General features: G+C 48.8%; 5 protein-coding genes across 5 annotated transcripts; 2 read left to right on the forward strand and 3 right to left on the reverse strand.

The window, feature by feature from the left end:
* The first annotated feature begins 43 nt into the window (after nt 1-43).
* Nucleotides 44-9,639, forward strand: GGS22DRAFT_30527 (mitochondrial protein from FMP27-domain-containing protein). The gene is made up of 2 exons (XM_047966763.1): nt 44-117; nt 182-9,639. The coding sequence occupies exon 2, from the start codon at nt 224-226 to the stop codon at nt 9,119-9,121; it is 8,898 nt and encodes a 2,965-aa protein (XP_047817259.1). The 5' UTR covers nt 44-117; nt 182-223; the 3' UTR covers nt 9,122-9,639.
* Nucleotides 9,640-9,641: 2 nt separating this feature from the next.
* On the reverse strand, nt 9,642-11,179 carry GGS22DRAFT_166955 (ESCRT-2 complex). Its single transcript, XM_047961924.1, has one exon. It carries the CDS (start codon nt 10,876-10,878, stop codon nt 10,087-10,089), a length of 792 nt encoding a protein of 263 aa, XP_047817260.1. The 5' UTR covers nt 10,879-11,179; the 3' UTR covers nt 9,642-10,086.
* Nucleotides 11,180-11,391: 212 nt separating this feature from the next.
* GGS22DRAFT_166956 (40S ribosomal protein S16) lies at nt 11,392-12,879 on the forward strand. Its single transcript, XM_047961925.1, has 3 exons — nt 11,392-11,579; nt 11,729-11,800; nt 11,988-12,879. Exons 1-3 carry the CDS (start codon nt 11,514-11,516, stop codon nt 12,276-12,278), a joined length of 429 nt encoding a protein of 142 aa, XP_047817261.1. The 5' UTR covers nt 11,392-11,513; the 3' UTR covers nt 12,279-12,879.
* A 7-nt stretch (nt 12,880-12,886) lies between these two features.
* Nucleotides 12,887-15,155, reverse strand: GGS22DRAFT_166957 (uncharacterized protein). Its single transcript, XM_047961926.1, has one exon. The coding sequence runs from the start codon at nt 15,055-15,057 to the stop codon at nt 13,432-13,434; it is 1,626 nt and encodes a 541-aa protein (XP_047817262.1). The 5' UTR covers nt 15,058-15,155; the 3' UTR covers nt 12,887-13,431.
* A 3,591-nt stretch (nt 15,156-18,746) lies between these two features.
* Nucleotides 18,747-20,402, reverse strand: GGS22DRAFT_190084 (uncharacterized protein; the record flags this gene model as incomplete). Its single annotated transcript, XM_047964934.1, has 3 exons — nt 18,747-19,111; nt 19,392-19,587; nt 19,797-20,402. 3 exons carry the CDS (start codon nt 20,400-20,402, stop codon nt 18,747-18,749), a joined length of 1,167 nt encoding a protein of 388 aa, XP_047817263.1.
* Nucleotides 20,403-22,171: the final 1,769 nt, after the last annotated feature.

Here is a 22,171-nt window from a genome sequence, read left to right on the forward strand (position 1 = left end):
ACAAAGCTAATTCGTGTCTTAACGCCATACGTACCCTAATAAGCAACGAAAGTAACGAGATGGACCAGAGCCTGATACTCGGATGATGAGGCGGACGGAAGCATTTGACGCGACATTGTAAGAGTGAAAGAGAACATTGATATTGTTACCTGTTGAGTTATGCTGATATCCTACTCGCAAGCCAGCAACGCGGGAAGCGCGCCGTGCTTGAGGCGTCATCGCCATGGCACTCTTTAATCCAACCTTCGTATTCGGCGTCTTCGTCGTCATCTACCTCTCGTCCTTTGTCCTCTTTGCGGTCCTTCGAATAGTTACCGGTATTTCCATACAGCGAATAGGATATCTGTCCCTACGCCGATTAGCTTATACCCCCAAGGATGGCGTCAAGGTTGAGATCCGAGGTCTCGGACTTAATCTTCATCGCCCGACATTCTCCCAGCCTACGTGGCTTAGTATAGTCGTAAGCGAACTCACTGTAACTTTAGATATTAAGGTACTCGAGGGTCTGAAGAAATCCGGAATCGATTCGAGCGAGAGCGAAAGCGAAGATGATAATAGCCGAGGATCACAGTCTACGGAGACTCCACCTAAGAACAAGCTCCCTAAGCGGGTTAAGTTCGAGACCGCTCGTAGCGCTACTTGGAAACAACTCATGGTAATCAAAGATAGAATCAAGAAATTGCACCGAAATGTTCGTTGGATTCGTTTGGTTGACCTCGTGGCTACCGATTCAACGCTCAACATTGTGGACGCTGGAAAAGTTCAATTTGGCAGCTTCACTATTGCACTAGACACTAGGAATCGCATGGTCGATCGCGCACGTTTCTTCTTCCAGACCAGATCCGATAAGCAGCGCCAGCAACATTCTGCCGAATGGATTGTTACTTTACGAAGTGTCTTGTTCACCGATAAGGGCGGCGCCGAAGCCATTGAGGTCTTGGATAGTGCTACGCTGAATGTACACGGATTTCTCTACGATCAGCTTGATGGACTCCGGGATGCCGCCATTGCCTTGAAGCTTGGCAGGGTACATGTCCCCTATGACGATGTTCGGAGTTGTATCGATCGTTTTCAAAAGTCCAAGCGCCAATATCCGCCCACGTATAGAAACGTTGAATCCATCGAGGTGTCGGTTGATAAGGTTATCCAAGAAATTGAGACGCCTGGCAGTACCGATCAGGAGTTGATGCAGACGGTGTCTGATTCTAAGGAATTCGTGAGCTCTATTCTTCGGGGGGTTAAGGAAGTGCAGTTTGCAGTGAGCTTCGTCAGTCTTACAAAGAAGGTTGACGCTGTGAAGTCAGCTGGTTCTCCCTTGCTCTTGAATGCCTCGATGAAAGAGGTTGGTATCGACCTACATCGCTTAGATCCGAAGTCGCCGGCGCATCGCATGTACTTTCCTTCGAAGGATATCGCTCACGAGGCTTTGGCTGCGGCTCTCTCTGTCTCCGTTGGGCTCGACGATGGCAACGGCAATCCAGAAAGGGTGATATACATCCCCATGGCCACTACAACTGTGAAAACTACTTTACCCTCAAAAACCGTGGAACTCTCAGATATCGGAAGCCCTGAAGAAAGAAATGCTAATATCCTCTTCGCAAACTCCGTTGTCACCTCGCCTTCCGTTGATTTGGATCCGAAACATCTTCCAGTACTCCTCGCTCTTCTTCGACCTCAACCAAAGGCTCCGAAGGCCCATGTGCAGCAGAGACATAGGCTGATCTCTCGCCTACTACCGAAAGCCAACATCAAGTTCTCTATGCATGAACCGGTTATAAGGATATCTCTGCCTCCAGTTCAGAAAACCAATGAATCAGATGATTTTGACTTAATCATCTCATCTATCTCTTCCATCTCAATTGATCTCGAGTCTTTCCATTCTGCCGTCGAAGATTTACATTACTCTTTAGTGTCGTCTATGCGAATTCAAACTCACAATCTTTACTATCAGACCGCTCAAGGCAGTCGCTTTGATCTAATGGACACGGAGTCATTCGACCTCAAGATCCAAGTCTCGGCAACCCCAGACGTCCATGTCATTGCGAATGGCAATCTTCAAACATTTGCGGTCCGCATGACCCGTCCGGAGATAACGAAGGGTTTGCGTCAAATAGTTCGCCAGCTCAAGCTCGATGTTGAGCCCGATAAGCGGATGGGATCAAGGTCACAGAAATCGAAGAAGAACGTGGTTCGGGCCTTGCCGCCATGGTTGCTTCATTTCAACGTTCAGGTTGAAGATTTCAGCGCCGAAATTACTGGAATTGACGATGATTTCCCTGGGCATACTAGGGGTGTTGTGCTCCAAATGGATTCTTGGTCGGCCGAGTATCGAGCTCAGCGGTTAGATGCACTTCGACAGCGTCCAATTTCTAGAAGAAGAACAGCTAGTCGGTCTTTTATGCCTGACGCAGAGTTTTTGAAATCAATTTCTACGCCACCATCTCCAAGGAAGAAGCAGCAGAGCGGCGGTGATGGACGAAGGCTTACTGTTCATACACGGGGTTTGGAGGCTTTCATAGTAGAAGGGCCTGAGAAATGGGAACTTGAGCCCTTTGTCCAAATACCTCGCTTCGAGATAGCACTTTCGACGCATAGTGATGGCCAGGGTCCCATACTACATGTTCATTCGCATATAAGAACTCTCTTAGTTCGATATTCTCTATTCCGACATTATTCCTTGGGCGTTGCTGTCATGGTTTTGCGTAGGGCGTTTGTTAGAGGGCCAGTATCGCAACGTCCAGCGCCACCAACAAGTCCGAAAACTCCGAAGACCGGTTTCCTTAGTCCTCCGCTTGTCTCACCAGACTCGCCTATCGCTGGCCAAATGGATGATTTCCCTCGCCATCATAAGGAGCTCGTTACGTTTGACATCAAGGCTGCGTTGATTCAAATCAAGGCTGAAATGCCTTCCGATCCCCCGTTGATGGTACAAATCTACGACATGGAAGCCGGACGTCACAGATGGTCGCCGCCATTTTTCTTCTCAAAATTAGTACGCGTATATGCTGGCGCACCTAGAATGCGTGGTGTTTGGGCACGCATCGCGAGCATCAAGACCGTTCGTTTAGACTATCGCCAGTCAAGGAGAAAGATGTCGACCGGTGGTTTTCACGACGATAAAATGTTCGATATTGTTACCGATGCTATGCGATTGGCCGTGCCTCATGAGCTTATCATTAATATGATATCCGACAATATTATTAATGTGATCAAAGCGAGTCAGCAACTTCATCATCGCTTCAAGACGGGCACGAACGAATATATCTTAGACAAGGCACCGGAAGGTCCGAAGAATGTTCCGAAGGTCTCTCTGAGGACTCGCACACTACTATTTGAACTTGAAGATGGCGCTTTTGAGTGGAAACTAGGAATAATATATAGAGCCGGGCGTGTCGAACAACTTCAACGAATTGCACGAGAGGAGGCATACCAAGTAAAGGTGAAAAAGATCCACGAAGAAGAGATGAGGAAAGAGTCAAGTCGGATTCGAAATCGATCGGTGATGACGAGAGGAAGAACAGCCACCTCAAATGCGTCTTGGGGTCGTAGCAAGAGTGAAGATGGTCTTTCTAAATTCGGTCGGGATGAGCGCTCCAGTAGTGAGGCACCTACGAATAGGAATCCCCGATATGACCCGGAAACGATCCGCGGTATGAGCGGGAGCGCCCACGTGTCAGTTCAGGAGGCTAGACTCAGACTTCACGAGCATAATGCCCAAAGCTGGAAGAAGCGTATCGACCGTAACTATCTGATGGCAAAGAATGGGATGAAGGAACTTCGTGGCCTCTTCTGGGGGCCGGATCAGATTCCCGACGACTTTGAAGACAATGAAAAAATACTCGAGGTACCCCAACGACCGGCGTTGATGGGAACAGTCATAACAGATCTACACGTGCTGATTGACAAGCCATCGTTCCCAATGCATAAACTACCGGATTTCCTCCACAGTGTTGGAAAAGGGATGCCAAAGGATATGAAGTACTCTCTTCTCGTTCCTATGAACGTTCAGATTAGTATGGGTGAAGTGCGGGTTAGTCTTCGGGATTATCCTCTACCCTTACTCCATGTCCCCGCCATAAAGTCTGGTCAATCGTCGAAACTTGCAGCTCTATCTCTCAGAACAGATTTTGTAATTGCAGAAGAATTCCGTGGCAATGAATCAACTCGCAGGATCAAGGTCGAAATTACTCCACCGAATAGTAGTCTGGAGCCGGGAATGCCAAATGGAAGCTTTGCCATCGATGTTCGCCGCACAATCGGACCTGTTAAGTCGTATTCAGACATGAATATAGACATCAATACTGCTCATCCTACCAGAATCACCTGGGGCCCTTCGTATCAACCAGCTATTCAAGATATGATGATGGTTATTGAGTCATTCACGAAACCGCAATTAGATCCTTCGGAGCGTGTGGGTTTCTGGGACAAAATCAGACTCAATTTCCATTCTCGACTTCGGGCCGCGTGGAAAGGAGACGGTGACGTGCACCTCGCTCTTAAGGGCACGAGAGATCCATATAACGTTACCGGGAATGGTGCTGGGTTTTTAATGTGTTGGCGAAATAATGTCAAGTGGGATGTCCACACTGACGATGACCCCAAGAAATTCATGGTCGTTGATAGCGGCGAGTACGTCCTCGCTATCCCAGATTACAGCCACCAGGCCAGAGAGGAATCGCGTCGTGCTGGAGATGAAGACAGTGTTAGAAGCGACAACAGTTTCAAATCCGGTGCATCGTTCAAGAAAGTTGTCATGAAAGTCTCGGGTAACGTTCAATGGATGGCTGGTCTCGTTTTCGAGCAGGCTATCGAAGATGGCAAACGGAATTTCGACTTCAAGCCGCATTACGAGGTCGTTTTAAAATCACCCCAACATGCTAAATCAGAGAGCGACTCGCTCCCCTATGATGCCTTCAGCGGCTTTAGAAGCGAGCACATACATCTTTCCCTCGCTATAAGGGCACCAGTCGATCGTCATTGGACGTCATCAGATGCTCAATCATCGAAGAGCTATAACACTGTACATTTAACCCCTCGGTTCTTTACTCACTTCTTTGCTTGGTGGTCTCTATTCAGTGGTCCGATGTCACTTCCCGTCCGTCAAGGATCTCTCTGGCCTGGACGAGAGAAGAACAGCAAGAAGTTCGGAAGACATCTAGGAACTATCAAATACAATCTTCTCTTGGCCCCCTTATTCCTCAGCCATATCTACAAGCACAAGGATGTCGAGGATAACGCCGAGAACTCCGTTTCAGCCACCGGAATTAAAGTTAGATTCGATAGCTTCATGCTCGATATTCACCAACGCCGAGAAGAGTTCAACACCCGAGATAGAGGCCATAAGACAAATGGGCGAACAACTGGCATGAAGATTCACGCAGCCCAGCTCGATCTTGTATCCGCAGACGTCCGTGCTATTTCTGCTAGTATGAGAGGCACGACTACTGAGGCAATCAAGAAGAATTCAGTTGCGACTTTGATGACACAACAAGAGAACGACAGTACGAATCTTTCCCATTTCACCATCCCCGACGATGATTACAGTTGGATCGATATGGATGACTTTGTGGAGCTTGACTGGATCCTCCCATCGGAACCAAACCCAGATACAAGGATACTTCCGCTAGCATTCGCTCCGCGCGTAACCTACTTCAGGCAGACTGATATTGGCGGCACGATAGATGGGGATCCAGACCGCACGAGTCCTTTCGGGCAGGAGCCCACCCATTTCTGTATAATGAGCCAAGATGACGACCCTAGGAGGGTCCAATATCAACTCATTCAATCCCGTCTGGAGCAGCTACAAACTCAGATTTCTACCAACGCGCGCAACATTGGCGACGCCGAATTACGCATGATCCGAGACAATAGCAATAACCCCGACATCAAAGCTGAGTTTGAATTGCTAAGCAAACATGCCATTGCCTTGAAAGAAAAGCTATCTTTCATGAAGAATATGCTAGAGCAGGTAGCTATCAAAACATCGACGGATGCCCAAAGTGGTTCAAGTGGCTCCCAGTCTACGAATCGCGAGTCCAGAGAGTGGATAGATATGGGAGACGGCAAAGTTAAAGTACCATCAGGGACAGAATTCGCCAGCGATTTCAAGAACAGGTTTGTCGTCCACAACATGCAGTTGAAGTGGAACAATCTGTTACGAAACATCATTCTGCGATATAGTCACCAAGTCAGCCAAAGACGTGGTTTCGTCTACTATCTATCCAGGCCAGCCGTCAAATTTATCCTAGATATTGTCGAAGAGCAGACAAGAGCCAAGCAAAACAGCAAATCTGGCAATAAGTCGAACGACGATACGCAACAATCATCAGCTGCTAGTAGCACTGTACAGCCCAGCGACACAGATCCAGACATAGAGTATCGTATCAATCAAATCCTAAAAGATGGTAGGAAATATGTCAATGCTGATGGGCACGCTGGTTCTGAAGGACCTACCAACCCCAATATGGAAGATATTACTAGCGGTATTGCGGAAGATTTTGCTCCCCAAAATTCGTACCACGTCCGACTTATCGCGCCCCAAATCCAACTCCAGAGTGAAAAGAACAAGAAGCATGTCGTCCTGATTACTGGAAAAGGAATGGAACTGAAAGTGGTCGAAGTCATGGAGAAGGCTAGACTGTTTGATCAAGTCAGCGGATTAGTCCAACGACGTTTCTTGCTTCAAATGGACAGCGCGCAGTTCTTTGTGACCCACCAGAAGTGGTTCTCCGGTCAGCTGCTGTCTATGTATTCAGGGAACACGTACGGTACGCCTTCTGGTTCGTCATGGCCACCTTGGGTGCCCATGGAAGTCATGTACGATTTCAAATCAGATCCATTCGGCTTCAAGCGAGTGGTGCAGAAGACATCGGCCATGCTAAGATACGACAAGTTCAACACTCTTCGTTTGAAGTACAACGATGAAGTCAACACCGAGGCCAATCCACTAGCGGTAGAGAGCACCGAGAGTAGGATGGATAACCTTTGGGTGGAATTTCCTCAATTGAGGGCTCTTTGCAACTCGTCGCAATATTACGCGGTCTACGTCATTGTCCTAGATCTTCTCATGTACAGCGAGCCTCTAGAAAAGACGAGAAGTGAAAGGCTAGAAAAGATAATATTGGCGTCGGACTTCAGCGACCTTCGAGGAACACCGGAAATGGTCACTAGGTTGCAAGAACGTATTCGGCAACTAGAAGATATCAAAGCGCATTTCCAAATTCATTCTAAGTATCTGGATAGGAAGGGATGGGAAGATAGATTACTTCTCGAACGCGATCTGGCTGCTTGCGAAGACGAGTTGTTTTTTATGATGAAAGCTATTACCACTTCGCAACGCAAATCCAACAATGCTTCGCAGAGCAACGCTTTATTGAGGTGGACCATTGCAGCAAAGGAGATCGTTTGGCACCTTATTCGGGATAATACCGAGCCTCTCGTTGAGCTGCAGCTAAGGGACGTCGAGTACGATCGGACAGACAACTCTGATGGATCTCATATTAACTTGATGCAAGTGGGTAAAGTCCTAGGCTTGAACCTCATGCCGGATGCGATTTATCCTGAAATGGTCGCGCCTTACTTTGAGGATCAAAAGGCCGCCTTCACCGGTCTGGAAGACAACCAGATGATCCGGGTTTACTGGCGCATGCTGGAAGCTATTGCGGGTATACCAGTGATGGACCATTTTGAGGTCAATCTCTTCCCAATGAAGATTCAGCTGGAGCGTGAAGTAGGAAAGAAACTTTTCGAATACATCTTCCCGGGACTAGACGGAGAGAAGACAGATGAGCAGACCGATTCGCCATCTGCCCCGAAGTCAACATTCCCCGGTGAACCAGAGGAAGAAGACCCCCAAGATGACTCTGTATCTAGCTCTAGTAGACTTGGGACTGCGGCCTCTGACAAAGAGCCTACGTTTTCCACGCGTGCTGGGTCTTTGGAGCTCCGTCTTCGTCCTACACTAACCTTCGATTCTCGCCCTAATGAAGACAGCAGTCTGAAGACCAAAGCACCTAGCGTGTACTCAGGCGACGGAGGTAGTGTCTTCCGACTCTTTGGTTCCAAGACAGCAACCAAGAAGCCATCATACGAGTCCCTGCGGTCTGTCAATGCTGCACAACAAAAACCGGGCATTGGTCGGTCCGCGACAATGGCGGTTGGCACCGAGAATAAGAAGGGTGGACGATTTGGTCTTTCCCGAAAGTCAGCCAACTCTGACGAGAAGCCTTCAGATGATCTGACAAAGATGGTCTCACGTGCTTCCAGTTATATGACTTTCGCATACATCAAGTTACCATCAGTCGTCCTTTGCCTCAGTTACAAGGGTAAAAGCGATCGAAATATTGAAGACGTGCACGATTTTGTCTTCCGACTGCCAACAATCGAATATCGCAATAAAACCTGGTCCAATCTCGATCTAGCTCTGGCCTTCAAAGGTCGCGTGGTCAAGGCGCTGATCTCTCACACAGGCGCAATCATCAGCAACAAATTCAAGCATCGACCAAATACTGCACAGCAAGGCAAGCTTCGCGAACTAGCTACGAGCAGCGTTCTCCTTGCAACCCCATCCACGTCCAATAACGGCGATAATAGTGATGATTCGTCAAGTATATATGGAACGAGCCCGGTCGATTACTCGCGGTCGCCGCCGAGAAGTATAAGAAGCGCACACTCAAATATTCCAGCACCTCAGCGATCCAATAGCCGGAGCTCTAGTGTTGCTTCTTCTCGCTCATACACCCGCAAATCTTCCAACGGTGGAGAGACCAGCACCAGCACCACAACCACCACAAGACCAGCACCACCCTTGCCATCCTTCGTTAAGATGACGACGCCGCCAACTCCGATAGATCGCACTCCTACCGGTCTAGGAATTGACATGCCTCGACCCAAAACTAGTGCCAGCATGCATGCATTGAGTCCATTTCGAACGGCAACGGCATCGCCAGCCCCTGCTGGTTTTACCCAACAGAGAGAGAGGCGGAAGTCAATCGGCACCGGCTTCCTCAAGGGCAAGTTTAATGCTTTGACGAATCGGCTGAGGGACCGAGACAATAGTGATAGTAAGAGCGTCAACAACGAAGAGTACGAATGCGAGGACGATGACGAGGAGGCCATGTAGATGGATTCGAATATCAAGACAATCGACGTAATCGAATATACTAATTGATAATACTCCCCGGAGACGGGAAGGCGTATATGCGCCCGTGTATAAATCGAAGGTTCTTTTTTGGAGAGGGGATGTACATTTGTGCATTGTAAAAAATAGTTGGATTCTGAAACCACTGAGGTGCCTACCTACTCAACACTTGGGTAACCGACGTCGGTCAAGGTCGCTGACCTTCTTGTTACTTTGTCACGAGTACTATAATTTTCGCTTCCGGAGTTTCGGGGAGGCAACGTTTGGCTAAAAAGCCGGTAACTAACCTTTATATGGTTACGTACCTACCTTACATATAGACCTTGGAATTCTCTTATCGGCGCATAAGTTGCGGTATACAAAAATGGCCCTCGCCTACCTACTCGTTGTTTGGTGGCGGGGGTGTCCGAAGAAGCGGTTAAAGAAGCATTTGCATAGAAGCGGTGGGATTCAGGTACATAAAGATAATGGGTTTCTGATATTGAATGAAGATTAGTTAAATTACTTTCTGGTATGATTTTGTCTGTTGCTGTTTGTGATGTGATTGTGCTGTTTCTCGGGTAAGAGTTCGATGATTTGTGGTTAAAGAATCAGCTATTCTATAACCCGAATTCTTCAGATCATGGAGAGGTAATTTACATTTCTCCAACGTCTAAAATCTCCGGCTTCCTTTGTACCACGCAAAAGGATGTTTATATCGATGATTTGACGATCCGAATGATTTAGGCATCCTTGATGACGCCTTCTAGCAAGCCGACCGGAGAGACATTTTTCGAGTGGTACATCCCCGATATCTCCGATATCCTAGGTGGCGTCCAAATCCACATAATCTCCCACGCCCGACGCCTTATAGATAAGAGCATGCTGGTTTCGTACTCCTTAGCAGTAGTCCGCGTTTCGTAATATTATAATCCGGATAGATGGAAATAGTCCACCAAACCGAGCTCTCATCCTCCGGCCGTAGTCGTAGTCGTAACATCAACATCGAGCATAAACCCAGGGCTCCAATACTCCCACTCAGGAGCCTGCTTATCAACCCACAACATGCCCTCGCCAAGGAGATCCTCAACAGCAGTCTGGGCGCGAGCCCTCGCCCAACGCAGGTTAACCATCAGCATCGAGATGCTCACGTAGCCCAGGACCTGGACGGCCTCCAACACAGCGCTCTGGTCCGTATTCAGCTCCTTCGGCACAGAGCGTATATACGGCTTATTCCCCACACGGATAACGGAGTAACTCGACCCCAGCGGCTTCAGCGTCCCGACAGCTCTCAACACGTCGTCGTCAGTCACCTCCGGCGCCCCCTCCATCCGCCCCCTCCCCAGCCGTTCCCGTAACTCCCTCACCCCAATCAACCCTCCGTTCTCCCCCCGCGTGGCCCCGCATACCTCAACCACGCGCACCGCGAGCTCGAAGTAGAAGTCGTTCACGCTGCGTCCTAAAAGCTGCGCCCAGAGACTACTCCCTATCCCCGCCCCTCCCCCCGACGAGGATGAGGCGAGCGGGTCCACCCCGATCGCGGTACACATGCGCGCGAACTGCGCGCGGAAACTCGGGTCTGAGCGGATGTCCTTCGCGTGTGTTTGCGCGAATTGTTGGAGGAGAGAGCGGAATACGGAGAGTTGCGTCTCGAGCGCCGCGGCGTCGCTCGTCCGTAGGGTGTTTCCGTGAGAGGCGTATTGGGCGGAGGTGAGACGCGAGCGGTCGAAGGCCGCTAGGCCGACGCCTTTGCGGGACATGGTTTTGGGGGGGTGGTGGTTTCTTGGGTTTGGTGGTGAGGGTATTGGTGATGAGAGTATTAGGGGTTGGGGTGGGTGGTTAACTCTGAGAGGTGGTGATTGGGAGGGCACGCGAGTGGATTGTATGGTTCCGTGTTACTGGGAGCTGGAAGTTGGAAAGATGGATTGTAGGGAGCAGAGGCTTATTTACATGGCACGGGTACCCCTTATTCTTCAATTGATATTGATGATAAATATAGATATAATTAGTATATAATGAATTACTTGGTATTAGGCAGTCACAGTTAACGGCAGTTGTACTTTATGTTTGACTTCGGTGGCGCCCTTTCGAGGGGCAGGAGGTTAATTATCGATAAGAGCCATCTAACTCCGATTACGTAAGATACAGTGTGATGTCCCGCCGGAATTTCTTCGGTCCACCCACACTCACCTTCCCACACCTTATTCCCTAAACATCATTAGCGCATTTCTCAACAACCTTAGCGTATTTCGAGGGCACAAACCCTTTTTCAACTTTTCGGCAAAATTTTGACACTCTCCATCATCACCAATTTGACTGTACCCTCTCATTCAAGCCTAGGCACTTTCTGGTTGCGAATCCCTTCATACCCAAATTTACAGACAAATACGCAACCATGTCTACCAACAGTGTACAGTGCTTCGGCAAGAAGAAGACGGCTACCGCCGTCGCCCACTGCAAGGTGAGTTTATCTCGTCGTCCATCACGAAACATCGAAGCGAAATGCGATGGAGCGGCACCAACGTCAACATCAGCATCGTTGTCGCCAGAGACGGAAACAAATTTCAACTTGGGCGAAAAGGATACTAATGAAATTATCTTCAATTCTAGGCCGGCTCCGGTCTCATCAAGGTCAACGGCCGACCGCTATCTCTGGTCCAGCCTGAGGTTCTCCGATTCAAGGTACGAACGAACATCTTCCACGATTCCGATATTAAATCCATCCTCGAATATTCATTCCATAAATTCTCGTATTCTTATTCCCGTCATAAATGCGAACCATAAACCATTACCAAATACTAGAAGAACATTTTAATTCATAACGAATCGTAAATGGAAATGGAATTTATATATTAACAAAGCACGTCAGGTCTACGAACCTCTCCTCATCGTCGGACTCGACAAGTTCGCCCAGGTCGATATCCGAGTTCGCGTTACCGGTGGTGGTCACACTTCTCAGGTCTATGCTGTCCGTCAGTCCATCGCCAAGGCCCTGATCGCCTACTACCAGAAGTTCGTCGATGAGCACTCCAAGAACATGCTCAAGCAGGCCCTAGTCCAATATGACCGTACCCTCCTCGTTGCCGACAACCGTCGGTGCGAGCCCAAGAAGTTCGGCGGTCCGGGTGCGCGTGCCCGTTACCAAAAGTCCTACCGTTAAGAGATTCTTCTCTTCGTCGGAGTTTGGGGATGGGACGATCTTGGTGTACCTATGGGAGGCCGGGAAATCGTGGCGGGGGAGAGGAAAAGAAAAAGAATCGGCCACGGGAACAGCTGGCGCTTCTTTTTTTCATTGCCTGGTTGTCTCCTTTTTGCGCAACGAAATCGAGAAACCGGCTAATGGCGGCTGGTCGGGAACCTCTGGAGTCTTGAGAAAAGGGAAATCCTTTTGCGAGGGCTATCTCTACTACTAAGATGCCTTCAAACTCTCTATTATCAATGCATTTGCATGGCCTGGTTGTAAAGGGATTAGGCGAACGAAATGACAAATTCTTCTAAAAACTGTGCTGGTCTAGACTTCGTGATATTACATGGTAAGGTGTTGGTAGTGAATTGTCATGAGGCTATCAAGTCTTAGGAAATTGTTACTAAAGAGCCTGGTTTTGGAATAAGGTATGATAATACTTCCTCGGTCACAAGCCATAAAGACTCAGACTCCCATTCTAGTGAGAGTGTATGTTGGAAACCATCTTTGTGCTCTGCCACGGAGGCTAAGGTCGCATATTCACAACACCATAATACCAATCACCATATTATGCCCAGGTATCATGAATCATAAATCATTAATTCGGACCTTTGACGAATTAAACTACTTAGGTACACGAAGAGGAATGAACCTATGCCGGTCTACTATCTACCAACCAAGACCCGAGCATGACCATGACCAGAGCCGGGTTCTCGTCCTTTCGTTCTATCAGATAAGATAGAAAGGCTTATAGTAATTATACAACGGGAAGTATAACCAAAGACCAAGACCAGAATCAACGAACACCAGGGATGCGTGAACAAAGCGTATAAATAGGTAATTCAATGCAACGAAGAGAAATAGAGAGAAAACCAGCTCTGAACCATAGAGAAGGCCGCCATCCCGTAGGTGTCCGTAAACGCTGATCTCGGGGTTGTCTGGGTAAGTGGTAGGCAAGGAACTAAAACGACAGTTGACCAAGCATATCGAAGATGCTTGCTCGCAACCATCAACGTAGATATTAATATTAAATCGAGCGCGCGAGCGCGTGCTTTGTTCGATTCATCGATCGATCTAGCCATCCATCCATTCACCCACACCAATCCACCCCAGTCCATCCCAGACCCCCTCACTTCTCCCACGAAACCAGCCCCGCCTCCCGTCCCCCCTCATCCAAATCCACCAGCACAGGCGCAAACTCGCCCCTCTCATCCTCGTCCTCGAAATCCGACATCTCAGCCTGCACCTCCTCCCCATCCTCCAGCGTCAGGGTCCCCGCGCGCACATAACTACCCCTAAGATCCCATCCCCGCCTCCAAAGCCAAGCCTCCAGCGCCGAGAACGCTTCCCCAGCTCTATGCTGGTCGGGCTCGATACGGTCGCCTAGAGCGAGAAGACGCTCGTCGAGGCGCGCTTTGTAAGTGACGAGCGCGCGCTGTAGTTTGCGGGACTGCTCGGGCATCATGTCGAGGATGTCGCCTTCGAGGTAGCGGTCGTTATACACGAGCTGGGCGTGGAAGGTTTGGAGGAGGTTCAGCGCGAGGACGGGGCGTTGGATGCTTAGGTCGAAACACCGGAATATCACGCGGTTCGTTAAGAACCACCATTGTTCTAGACACGAGAAGTTGCCGAGGTGCATGCCAGTTAGGAAGGCGAGGGAGAGCTCTCCGACTAAGTCGTCGAGACGTAGGTTTGTGGACGGGTTTTCGAGAGTCGAGATTATGAAGGGGGTTGGGTCTAGGGCTTGCTGCGTGCGCTCGCTGCCATGCGCGGAGGCGGAGATTAGGGCCGCGTTCATGGGGAAGGTGAAGCGGAGTTGGGGCTTGCCAGTGGCGTAGAGGCGTACTTCTTCGGCGATTTTGGCGGCGCCGACGACGTCATCTAGTGTCGTTACTTGCCAGCTTGTTTGCGTCGTCCCGGTTACCCTATTGAGCAAGTCCGGGCGGATTGCCCATGTCAGCTGAGACCATATCGTCTCGTGGGCTAGAAACGAAGGAAGCTCGGTTTCGTGTTTGGGTGGTGAGAGGCGTACGCCAGATGTGACGCCACGGAATTGGTACGGCGATAGACTGTCAAATGCCTCTTTTAACCGCTCCTTTTGGAATCGCTCCTCGGCGTGGCTGGCTGGCTCGCCGAGAATTTCGTTGAATTTGTCCCATTGCTTTACGTGGACCTCTGATTTCTCCCATTCTCCCCGCTCGGGCGTGACGATCCAATATGCGCTTCGAGACGATGTTAGCTCAGAGGGGGCGACCCAGATGAGATGCGCCCCGGGCGGTATTTCGCGAAATCCCGGGAACGGGTTTCTTGTCGAGAAGGACATCGTGTCGCATCCGACTGTAAAATTTGGTGGTAGGTCATCCAGGATGAAGACATCGCCACCTGTGGGAAAAGCATCTTTAGGCTTAGGATCGGATGAGGTTTCCATGACCGTATTCAGGTTTAAAGACGGCTCTGGGGTCCGCCTATCTACGAGTCGGAGGGATCCTAGAGGGTAAGCGCCCAAGGTCGTAAGGGACTCAACAGATTTGGTGCGGTCAGGGAGACATGGTCTTGATGAATTTGAGGCTGATTTGGTGTTGGAATTGGAAGGCAAACGATCTTTACGATCTGTGATAGAAAATGGATCTAGAGCTGAGTGTGGATTGATCAGGGTCTTCACCCCACTATTGCCGCCATTACCCGATTTTGATTTGACACTCTGAGGATCCCTGTCGGCGAGCCAGGCGGCTGAGGTACCTTCTGCAGACGGCATATTCCTTACGGCGATGTGATGAAATATGAAGATGGCTTTGAATATGCTGTGAATTGATTAACGTCCAGAGTAATAAACTGTGAAAGCTTTTGATAAGTTAGGTTTCTTAATTGGGAAGCAGCTCATGTCATAGAAAGGTAAATCTGTCACTGAACGTGTCCCTTAGTGTGCCCCTAACACCCACCATCTATCTATCATCTGATGTTGCACTTGTCTACATTTTTTGGAAGGGACGAAATTGATTCTCAGGGTCCTTCCGTAAGTAGAGTGACGTTGATAGGTAGGATTGGAAGGAGATAAGGAGGGGACAGTAATTAGACGAAGTCAATTCATAAGGTAGCTACGTCATAAGCCGCGCTCTGATGTACTAACACCTGTGGTAGCCGCTCCTTGGTCAAACGTTATTGTTTGTGAGGGAAGGCACGACCGACTATATGGCAGGTACGATAAAGATAAGCATCTTTGGTGCTCCTTGAGAAATTTCCCTGATGCGTCGTGGGTTATTGTCGAGTTTCGGCCAGCTCTAGACCATCTGCGGAGAATGTACGTAAGTGAGACCCTGAGGCGGCACAGCAGGAGCTGTTCTCATTGACTAAGCATATACAAGTCCATACCTTATCTTTCACATCGCAGAGTATCGGCTGGCGGGTGGGATTGGTAACACAATTCATCTGATTTGACGCCTTGATAGATGTAAAGAAGGTTTCTTCCTGTAATGACATGAGCTAATTGTGTCTGTTGCTGAAACAGTCTACCCGAACTGTCTGATTCCCTAGTATTAAATATACCGAGCAATCAGTGTAATCAGTGCTCTTAGCTAGTGAATACCTAATAATACACGAGATGGTGCGTTGGTGATAAAGTTGTTACGTGATTCGATGAGGATGAGTTGCTATTTGTTAGTAGGTGATTAGATGGTAATAGTTGACTAATCATTGCGATGGTGGTAAATTCGATGTTTCTAAGGTTAATAGTATTCTCATTTCAATGAAATAAACCATCATTGTCGAAACCGAATAAGGTATGCATGTCTCAGACCTACATCGACTTCATCCAGCTACAAGCACAAGAAAGCAAATAGAATGCCAATGAAGATGCTATTCATACATGATCAGTAAGCTAGCAAGCATGGATGAGCAGAAAGTTGGAACATTAGAGTTGAACCAAAGTATGAACAAGTGAGGTAAGTTGCGGGAAAAGTAAGGCTAGGACTAACCTTATGAGTTTATATAGTCGATACATCATACAAGTAGCCTATTCACCCGAACAGGCGCTAGAATCAAAAGAGCAAGAGCCACGATCGACCTTCCTACCTATCTGAGCTTGGGACGAACACTAAATTAGATAAAACTAATATATAAATTTAGAGAATAAAAAAATAAAGAAATATGATAGAATAAAAATAGACGGACGACGCTATCCTCAAGGTTACATCGAGAACAGTCTAAACCCTCCCCCGGGTCGCATACAGGCCACCAAGAACCAGGAGAGCACGAGGCATAAGGCAACGTCAACGTTAATTGTGGGTTTAGCGGCCCGCTGCATTGGCCACGGCCGGGGTTGCGTCCACACGTCCCAAGACTTTCCAACGGCGCTCGCATGGCATTTTCGAGCTAACACCCCTTGTCTAGTCCGGCCGCTGTCTTCCACACCAACACAAACCGCATCTTAGACTTGCTTAAACCCAGATTCCCGAATCTACCTAAGCTCATCTGCATCTAAATAAATCGCCTATTTTTATTTTTATTTTTAATATTTTCCGGGATTGAGTAAAATAGGGAAACGCACTAAGGCGAGACACTTTGTAACGTCACTAGCTCAAGCCCGTTCCCGGACTCTGGGAGCGGGCTAGACATGGGGTTTGAAGTTTGGTTCGCCTATGGCCTCGTTCGTCCGTAGTTGCTCTAAGTCGGCCGAATAAACAAGAGAAGTCGATTTGGCTAAAGTGCGTTATGTATGTAGCTTATTTAAATGTGTACCGTAAGTACCGTATCGTGTAGTACTAACGCAATGCACGAGTTTAATAGATGTTACCTCAAGTAAGCTTCTTTAGTCTTGATTAACCTAGGCAAGTATGCATTCTCGAAGCAAACATAAAAAAGGAGAGTTTAATATTTACCTCGGCCATAGCCATTAGAGTGGGAAGACCCATAAATAAATGCATGAGCTTAAAGTTCAGAGACTCTTATAGAAATTCTTCTAGAAATAGTCTAAAACAATGTAGCTTGGGCCTTTCCCGTGAGACACTTTGATGCTGTAGCGCAACTCAATTTGTTCTAGCTACGTGGTGGAAATGGCTAAGTTCAACTATTCCACGACGGCATTTCTGCACAATGTATGTTATGCTTGGCACAACCATGAATAACTCTAAGGATATTTCCAAATTTTCTCAAGTAATATTCAATATTAGTCAGAGTAATGTCTACTAGGTATATCCTCAATAATTGCAACTTACTAATACTTGGTACATAGTAGCACAATATCGACACGCTCGGTGTCACGAGAATGAGTACCTCGTAACTTAAGAAATTCGACTAAGGATATTTGAATGTAACGATGGCCTAGGATCGGCTGTGCGTCTACAGAATAGATACATACATACATCCACACATACATGCCTGGGTACGTAGACGTCTCTGTGTAACCACACCTAATGAAAAACCCCGACTTGCCAACGAGACTAGTAGCCCTAAGGAACCTTCTTGTCAACACATGGATTCCTCGTGGCTACGGTGTCACAAGAAACTAAGGCACCCTAATTTAGAGTGCGTCTTTTTTACCCTACTGCTTACATCTTTTGACATCAGAAACGCATGGGTGATGTAGCAGTGTTCCAGATTCCCGGGATTTATAGGCAGCCTGCCTTATATCGGGCGAGTTGGGAGGAGGCACATAAAAGGAACGACAAATCACGAATTCATAAATCGTGGCAAATACAAAAATATATCAAACGCAACTTTGATTAATACCCGAATATCTCGGGCAAAAAAAAAACGAAGGATTACTCCAGCAGGTTCTTCGTAGTTCCGTCGAGTTGCTAGTCTGGACCAGAGAGACGGAACCTTCCCCTTAACGGAGAAGAAAAACCCTTTCCTGTACTGTAAAATAGATATGTCCGGCGAAATATGTAAGAGAGAACAGAAGGCATGCCGGGGGCCGATTCCGCGAGGAGAAGAGCTCTTCGCGAGATAGACCAGACCTTTAACACAAAGCCGCCGCACCATGACCAAATATGACCTTGAGCCTAGAAGCTCCATATCATTGTTTCATACCCGCCTTCCCAGACACCCAACCAAATGCAAGGCTTATTCATCTCCCGCCCTCGCCGCCCACGGTCCCCGATGCTGTATGCGAGAAATCAATGTTGGTCATTAGAATGCGTGTGCTTCGAATACTTCCACGCTGATCCGAGCCAGAAATGCTCCGAACGCAATGCTGTCGTAAAAACGTCACCAATATCTAACTTCGTATGAATCAATCGAATCAGAAGACGAAAAGTTTTGTTGCTGCGGGGGGAATCACTGCGTATCGTACACCAGGGTGTCGAGACTTTATAGACTTTTGATGATCCATTCTTAAAGAAAAAAGGGGAGGGAAATGTGAAGTTAAACCACCCTAACAGGCGTCGCCTCGAGGACTATACTGCTACCTACTAGTAGCTATTTAGACCGAGATGATGGGACGAAAGCCTATTCCCGCTGGCTGCCATAAATATTCTGGTTCTGAGGACCATATGGCGATGCCGGCTGCTGATACCCGGAGTACATGTGGTTCGTAGGGCTGTACTCAGGGATTTGCTGCTGCGGTACCGTAGCCGACGGGGGTGCAGGATACTGAGTCGGCTGGTAGCCGATAGGCGGTAGTTGTACTTGTCGACTAGTTGTATATGACGACGGTGCCTGTCCCGAATCACCACCTTGCGGGTCTCCAGCGCCATTCTGAGCTGCAGCGGCAGCGGCAGCATGGCGTTGGCGCTCGGCCTCTTCAGCCGCCTTCCGTTGCTGCTCCTCCTCCTTCTTGCGAGCCTTCCACTCTTTTCGGATCTCCTTAAATTCTATGCGATGAAAGTAGTTAGCAAACAGCGCCGTATTTTAGTTCTAGCACTACTTTGTTTTTCGCATTGCGGGGATCGCGCTGGTCTTTGCCTAGCACGAGCTAAGTCATCAACCGGCATGAGTCCGGCTGAATGCCTAAACAGCGCTTTGTCTCCCCACCACCACCATCCGGCTAGTAGCAATCATCTGGTGAAGACCAAAGCGTGCTCCTCTCCGCGCACCATTCATCTCATGTGTATTTATATAAAGGAAAGCCAGAATGGGATGATAATAACTTACCTTCGGGGGTTCGTTTCTGCCCATGGCTCTGCATTGTTACGTGCGCGTTCAAATGGTTAAGCGTACCGTAGGCCTTTTCGCAGCCACTCCATCCGCACTTATACATACGCTCAATTTCTTCGTATCGTCTTCGAGGTCGCTTGTGCTGCTGGGCTCCAGGAATCGGAACGAAGGAGTAGACCTGCTGCGCACCATACTGTCAATGAAATCAGCTACTTCACACAAAAAGTTATAGGAGAACACGATTAGTGCCCGTCAAAATTAGTAGATACCCAGAGACAATGGGTGTATTTCATCTGATCGTCGTCCCAGACAATTTTATTTCGCAACGACACATGTTGCTTCTCACCATACTCGCCACATGGAAAACCGAACCCTTCGAACCTATAAAAGACAATTACCTACCTGAGCTGGTCGCCCCGGGGCGGCTGTGGATTGCGTGTGAGGGTAGACTGAATGGGGATGCGGCATCTGCCCAGGGGCACCCGGATGCCCATAGTTTGCCCAATCAGGTCGGGGCTGCGCGTACAGACTGCCGGCGCTCTGCGGGTAGTTATGCGACATGTCTGGAGGAGGCGGCGCGTAGGGCGAGTATTGGTTAGGAGGCGCGTACGTAGGGCTAGGTGCCGCGATTGAGGGATCTATGGGTACATCGGTGTCAGATTTGACTTGCTGGGACTGATGGTTGCGCCCATCTTGCATAGGCATGGACGGACTTGTTGGTGTTTGCGCCATACCTCCGCTGCTGCCGCTATGGTTGCTTGCTGGATGGTACTGACGAAGACTATGTTCTGGAAAAGAACTCGTCGACCTTGCAGATTGCGGATAAGCTCCGTACTCTGAGGTCGGCGTTGCAGACGTAGGATAGCTGTTCCCCCTCGCTTCCTGGTTGCTGGGATAGTGTGCAGCAGACGTGTGATCTGCGGAAGCTTCAGACTGAGTGTCGCCGTAGGTGCTTGGATAGGGCGAAGGCAAACCTGACTGCGAATATTCGGGTACGCTCCGTTCCATGAAGCCGTCGGCGGCGTCGAGGCGAGTTTCCCAATGGGTTTCTCCCGGACTCTCTTACCAAGCTGGCGCTCGAGGGTAGCGTTAGTAGCGATGCGCGGTCGTCAACCGAACGCCTCTTGGGGCTGATGTTTTGCTGACACCTAAGGTGCACGCTACTGCTACCAGGGACGATGGTAAGGTGGACGGACCGGGGAATTAGTGAGCCACTCGCAACTTCAGGGCAGGGTAGGATGGAACGGTGTCTTGGATCGATGTTGGTGCTACTCGGTTAAGAGAAGAAGGATAGAGTTGCACCAAGGGGACAGACGAGCTGGCAGCACTGGCGTATTTGTTGGCGGCTTTTTGGTCAACGACGGGAGACCGAACCAAAGGAGATAGCGTAGATCTTCCGGTCTTGCCAGGCTCTACAGATGAAATAGTCTGTCGAGTAGATCCACCAGCCCACAAGTCAGTATCAGCCACCGAGTTGCGCTGGAGAAGTTAAGTCCCAGGTATGGAGCAGCGCTACTAAAGAAGCCTACTACTAAGAAGCGTGGTCCCCGCCGCCAGCTAGTTTGCGAGAGGGTTGGGGGCCAGGGTTCTTTTTGAGTTCTTCCTTAGATCGCGGGCGCCAAAGGATAGTGTGTATTACACAACAGATTGGCTGCACCCGGGCTGAAGGCAGGTCGCGCTTATTATGAGAGGGAGGGAACTTGTCAAGTACTGCTGATGCGCACGATCTAGTGCAGGGTTCGATCTGGTTTGGCCCTTGGATCAAGAACACCACCCCTTGTACTGGTTTGTACTAGGTATCTAAAGTATGAACCTCTCGCGGACCTAGCGACCTAGTGGCTTATTTGGGACTGATTCAGGTCTGATGGTCGACCTTTGAGGTGGAGAGGAAAGATACTTGACTAAAATAGTCTGAAGTAAAATGGGGGGGAGTGCTAGATAAAATCAAGCGATCCCCGAAGTCGTCTAGACCGCGAAGACTTTAGCGTGTCTTGTCAGAGGTACCAAGGTTTGCGATTGGTGGCTGGGACCTTTGCGTAGAGTTTGACCCGGCGCGATGCTAGATTTTTCGGAATGTCGAATTACAGAGCCGCTAGAATATCCTAGGGTCGGCGAGACTGACTCTTTATTACTGATTTCCTACGTCGCGTCGGAAGTGTGTAGACTCTGTATACGGAATAAGTCTAAAGGTGCAGACTAGATCCATATAAAATAAAATAAAAAAAGATTTGCGGTGTTGTTTTTTTGTTTTTTTGCCGTACGGTGCGTGGTGCGTGCTTTCCTTTGCACGACTCCCAGAGGCAGGTATGTTTATTCGTTGCGAGTGTGTGTGGTGACAGGGGCGTCCGTGTGAATAGTATGTGAAGGGGTATGGGGTATAAGCGTGTTATGTAGATAGGTAGGTTTATAGTACCTATGTATAGTATGTGTATGTATGTATGTATGTAGATATCAGGGAATGGAGGATATGGAGGGAACGGAATATGTTAGGTAAAAACTGGCGTCGGCAGCTACTGTAGCGGCAACAGAAGCAGCAGCAGTTAATACCCAGGTAGTAGCAATAAGTTACCACACACAAGATCGTCGGTCTAAGGCAGTGACGTGCAGAGAGATAGGTATGGATGATGTCTAGTTTAGTTAGGTAGCGGGCGGTGCCTCGCCAAAGCTGATCAAGCTGGAGAGCTGATCGAACTAGTGACCGTCACGGTTTAGGGGCCCGGTGACGACAGAATTTTGCGTGTTGGTGCGCCAAATCGTAAACTTTAGTCTTGACCCGA

Source organism: Annulohypoxylon maeteangense, assembly GCF_022496945.1.
Source record: "Annulohypoxylon maeteangense strain CBS 123835 unplaced genomic scaffold GGS22scaffold_12, whole genome shotgun sequence".
Taxonomy (NCBI): domain Eukaryota; kingdom Fungi; phylum Ascomycota; class Sordariomycetes; order Xylariales; family Hypoxylaceae; genus Annulohypoxylon; species Annulohypoxylon maeteangense.

What these genes read in the sequence shown, in the direction of transcription:
- GGS22DRAFT_166957 (XM_047961926.1), bottom strand. Translation starts at nt 15,057, where the DNA reads ATGCCGTCTGCAGAAGGTACCTCAGCCGCCTGGCTCGCCGACAGGGAT.
- GGS22DRAFT_30527 (XM_047966763.1), top strand. Translation starts at nt 224, where the DNA reads ATGGCACTCTTTAATCCAACCTTCGTATTCGGCGTCTTCGTCGTCATC.
- GGS22DRAFT_166956 (XM_047961925.1), top strand. Translation starts at nt 11,514, where the DNA reads ATGTCTACCAACAGTGTACAGTGCTTCGGCAAGAAGAAGACGGCTACC. An exon ending in CCGCCGTCGCCCACTGCAAG is followed by an intron (nt 11,580 to 11,728) that starts GTGAGTTTATCT and finishes CTTCAATTCTAG; the next exon opens with GCCGGCTCCGGTCTCATCAA. An exon ending in CTGAGGTTCTCCGATTCAAG is followed by an intron (nt 11,801 to 11,987) that starts GTACGAACGAAC and finishes AAAGCACGTCAG; the next exon opens with GTCTACGAACCTCTCCTCAT.
- GGS22DRAFT_166955 (XM_047961924.1), bottom strand. Translation starts at nt 10,878, where the DNA reads ATGTCCCGCAAAGGCGTCGGCCTAGCGGCCTTCGACCGCTCGCGTCTC.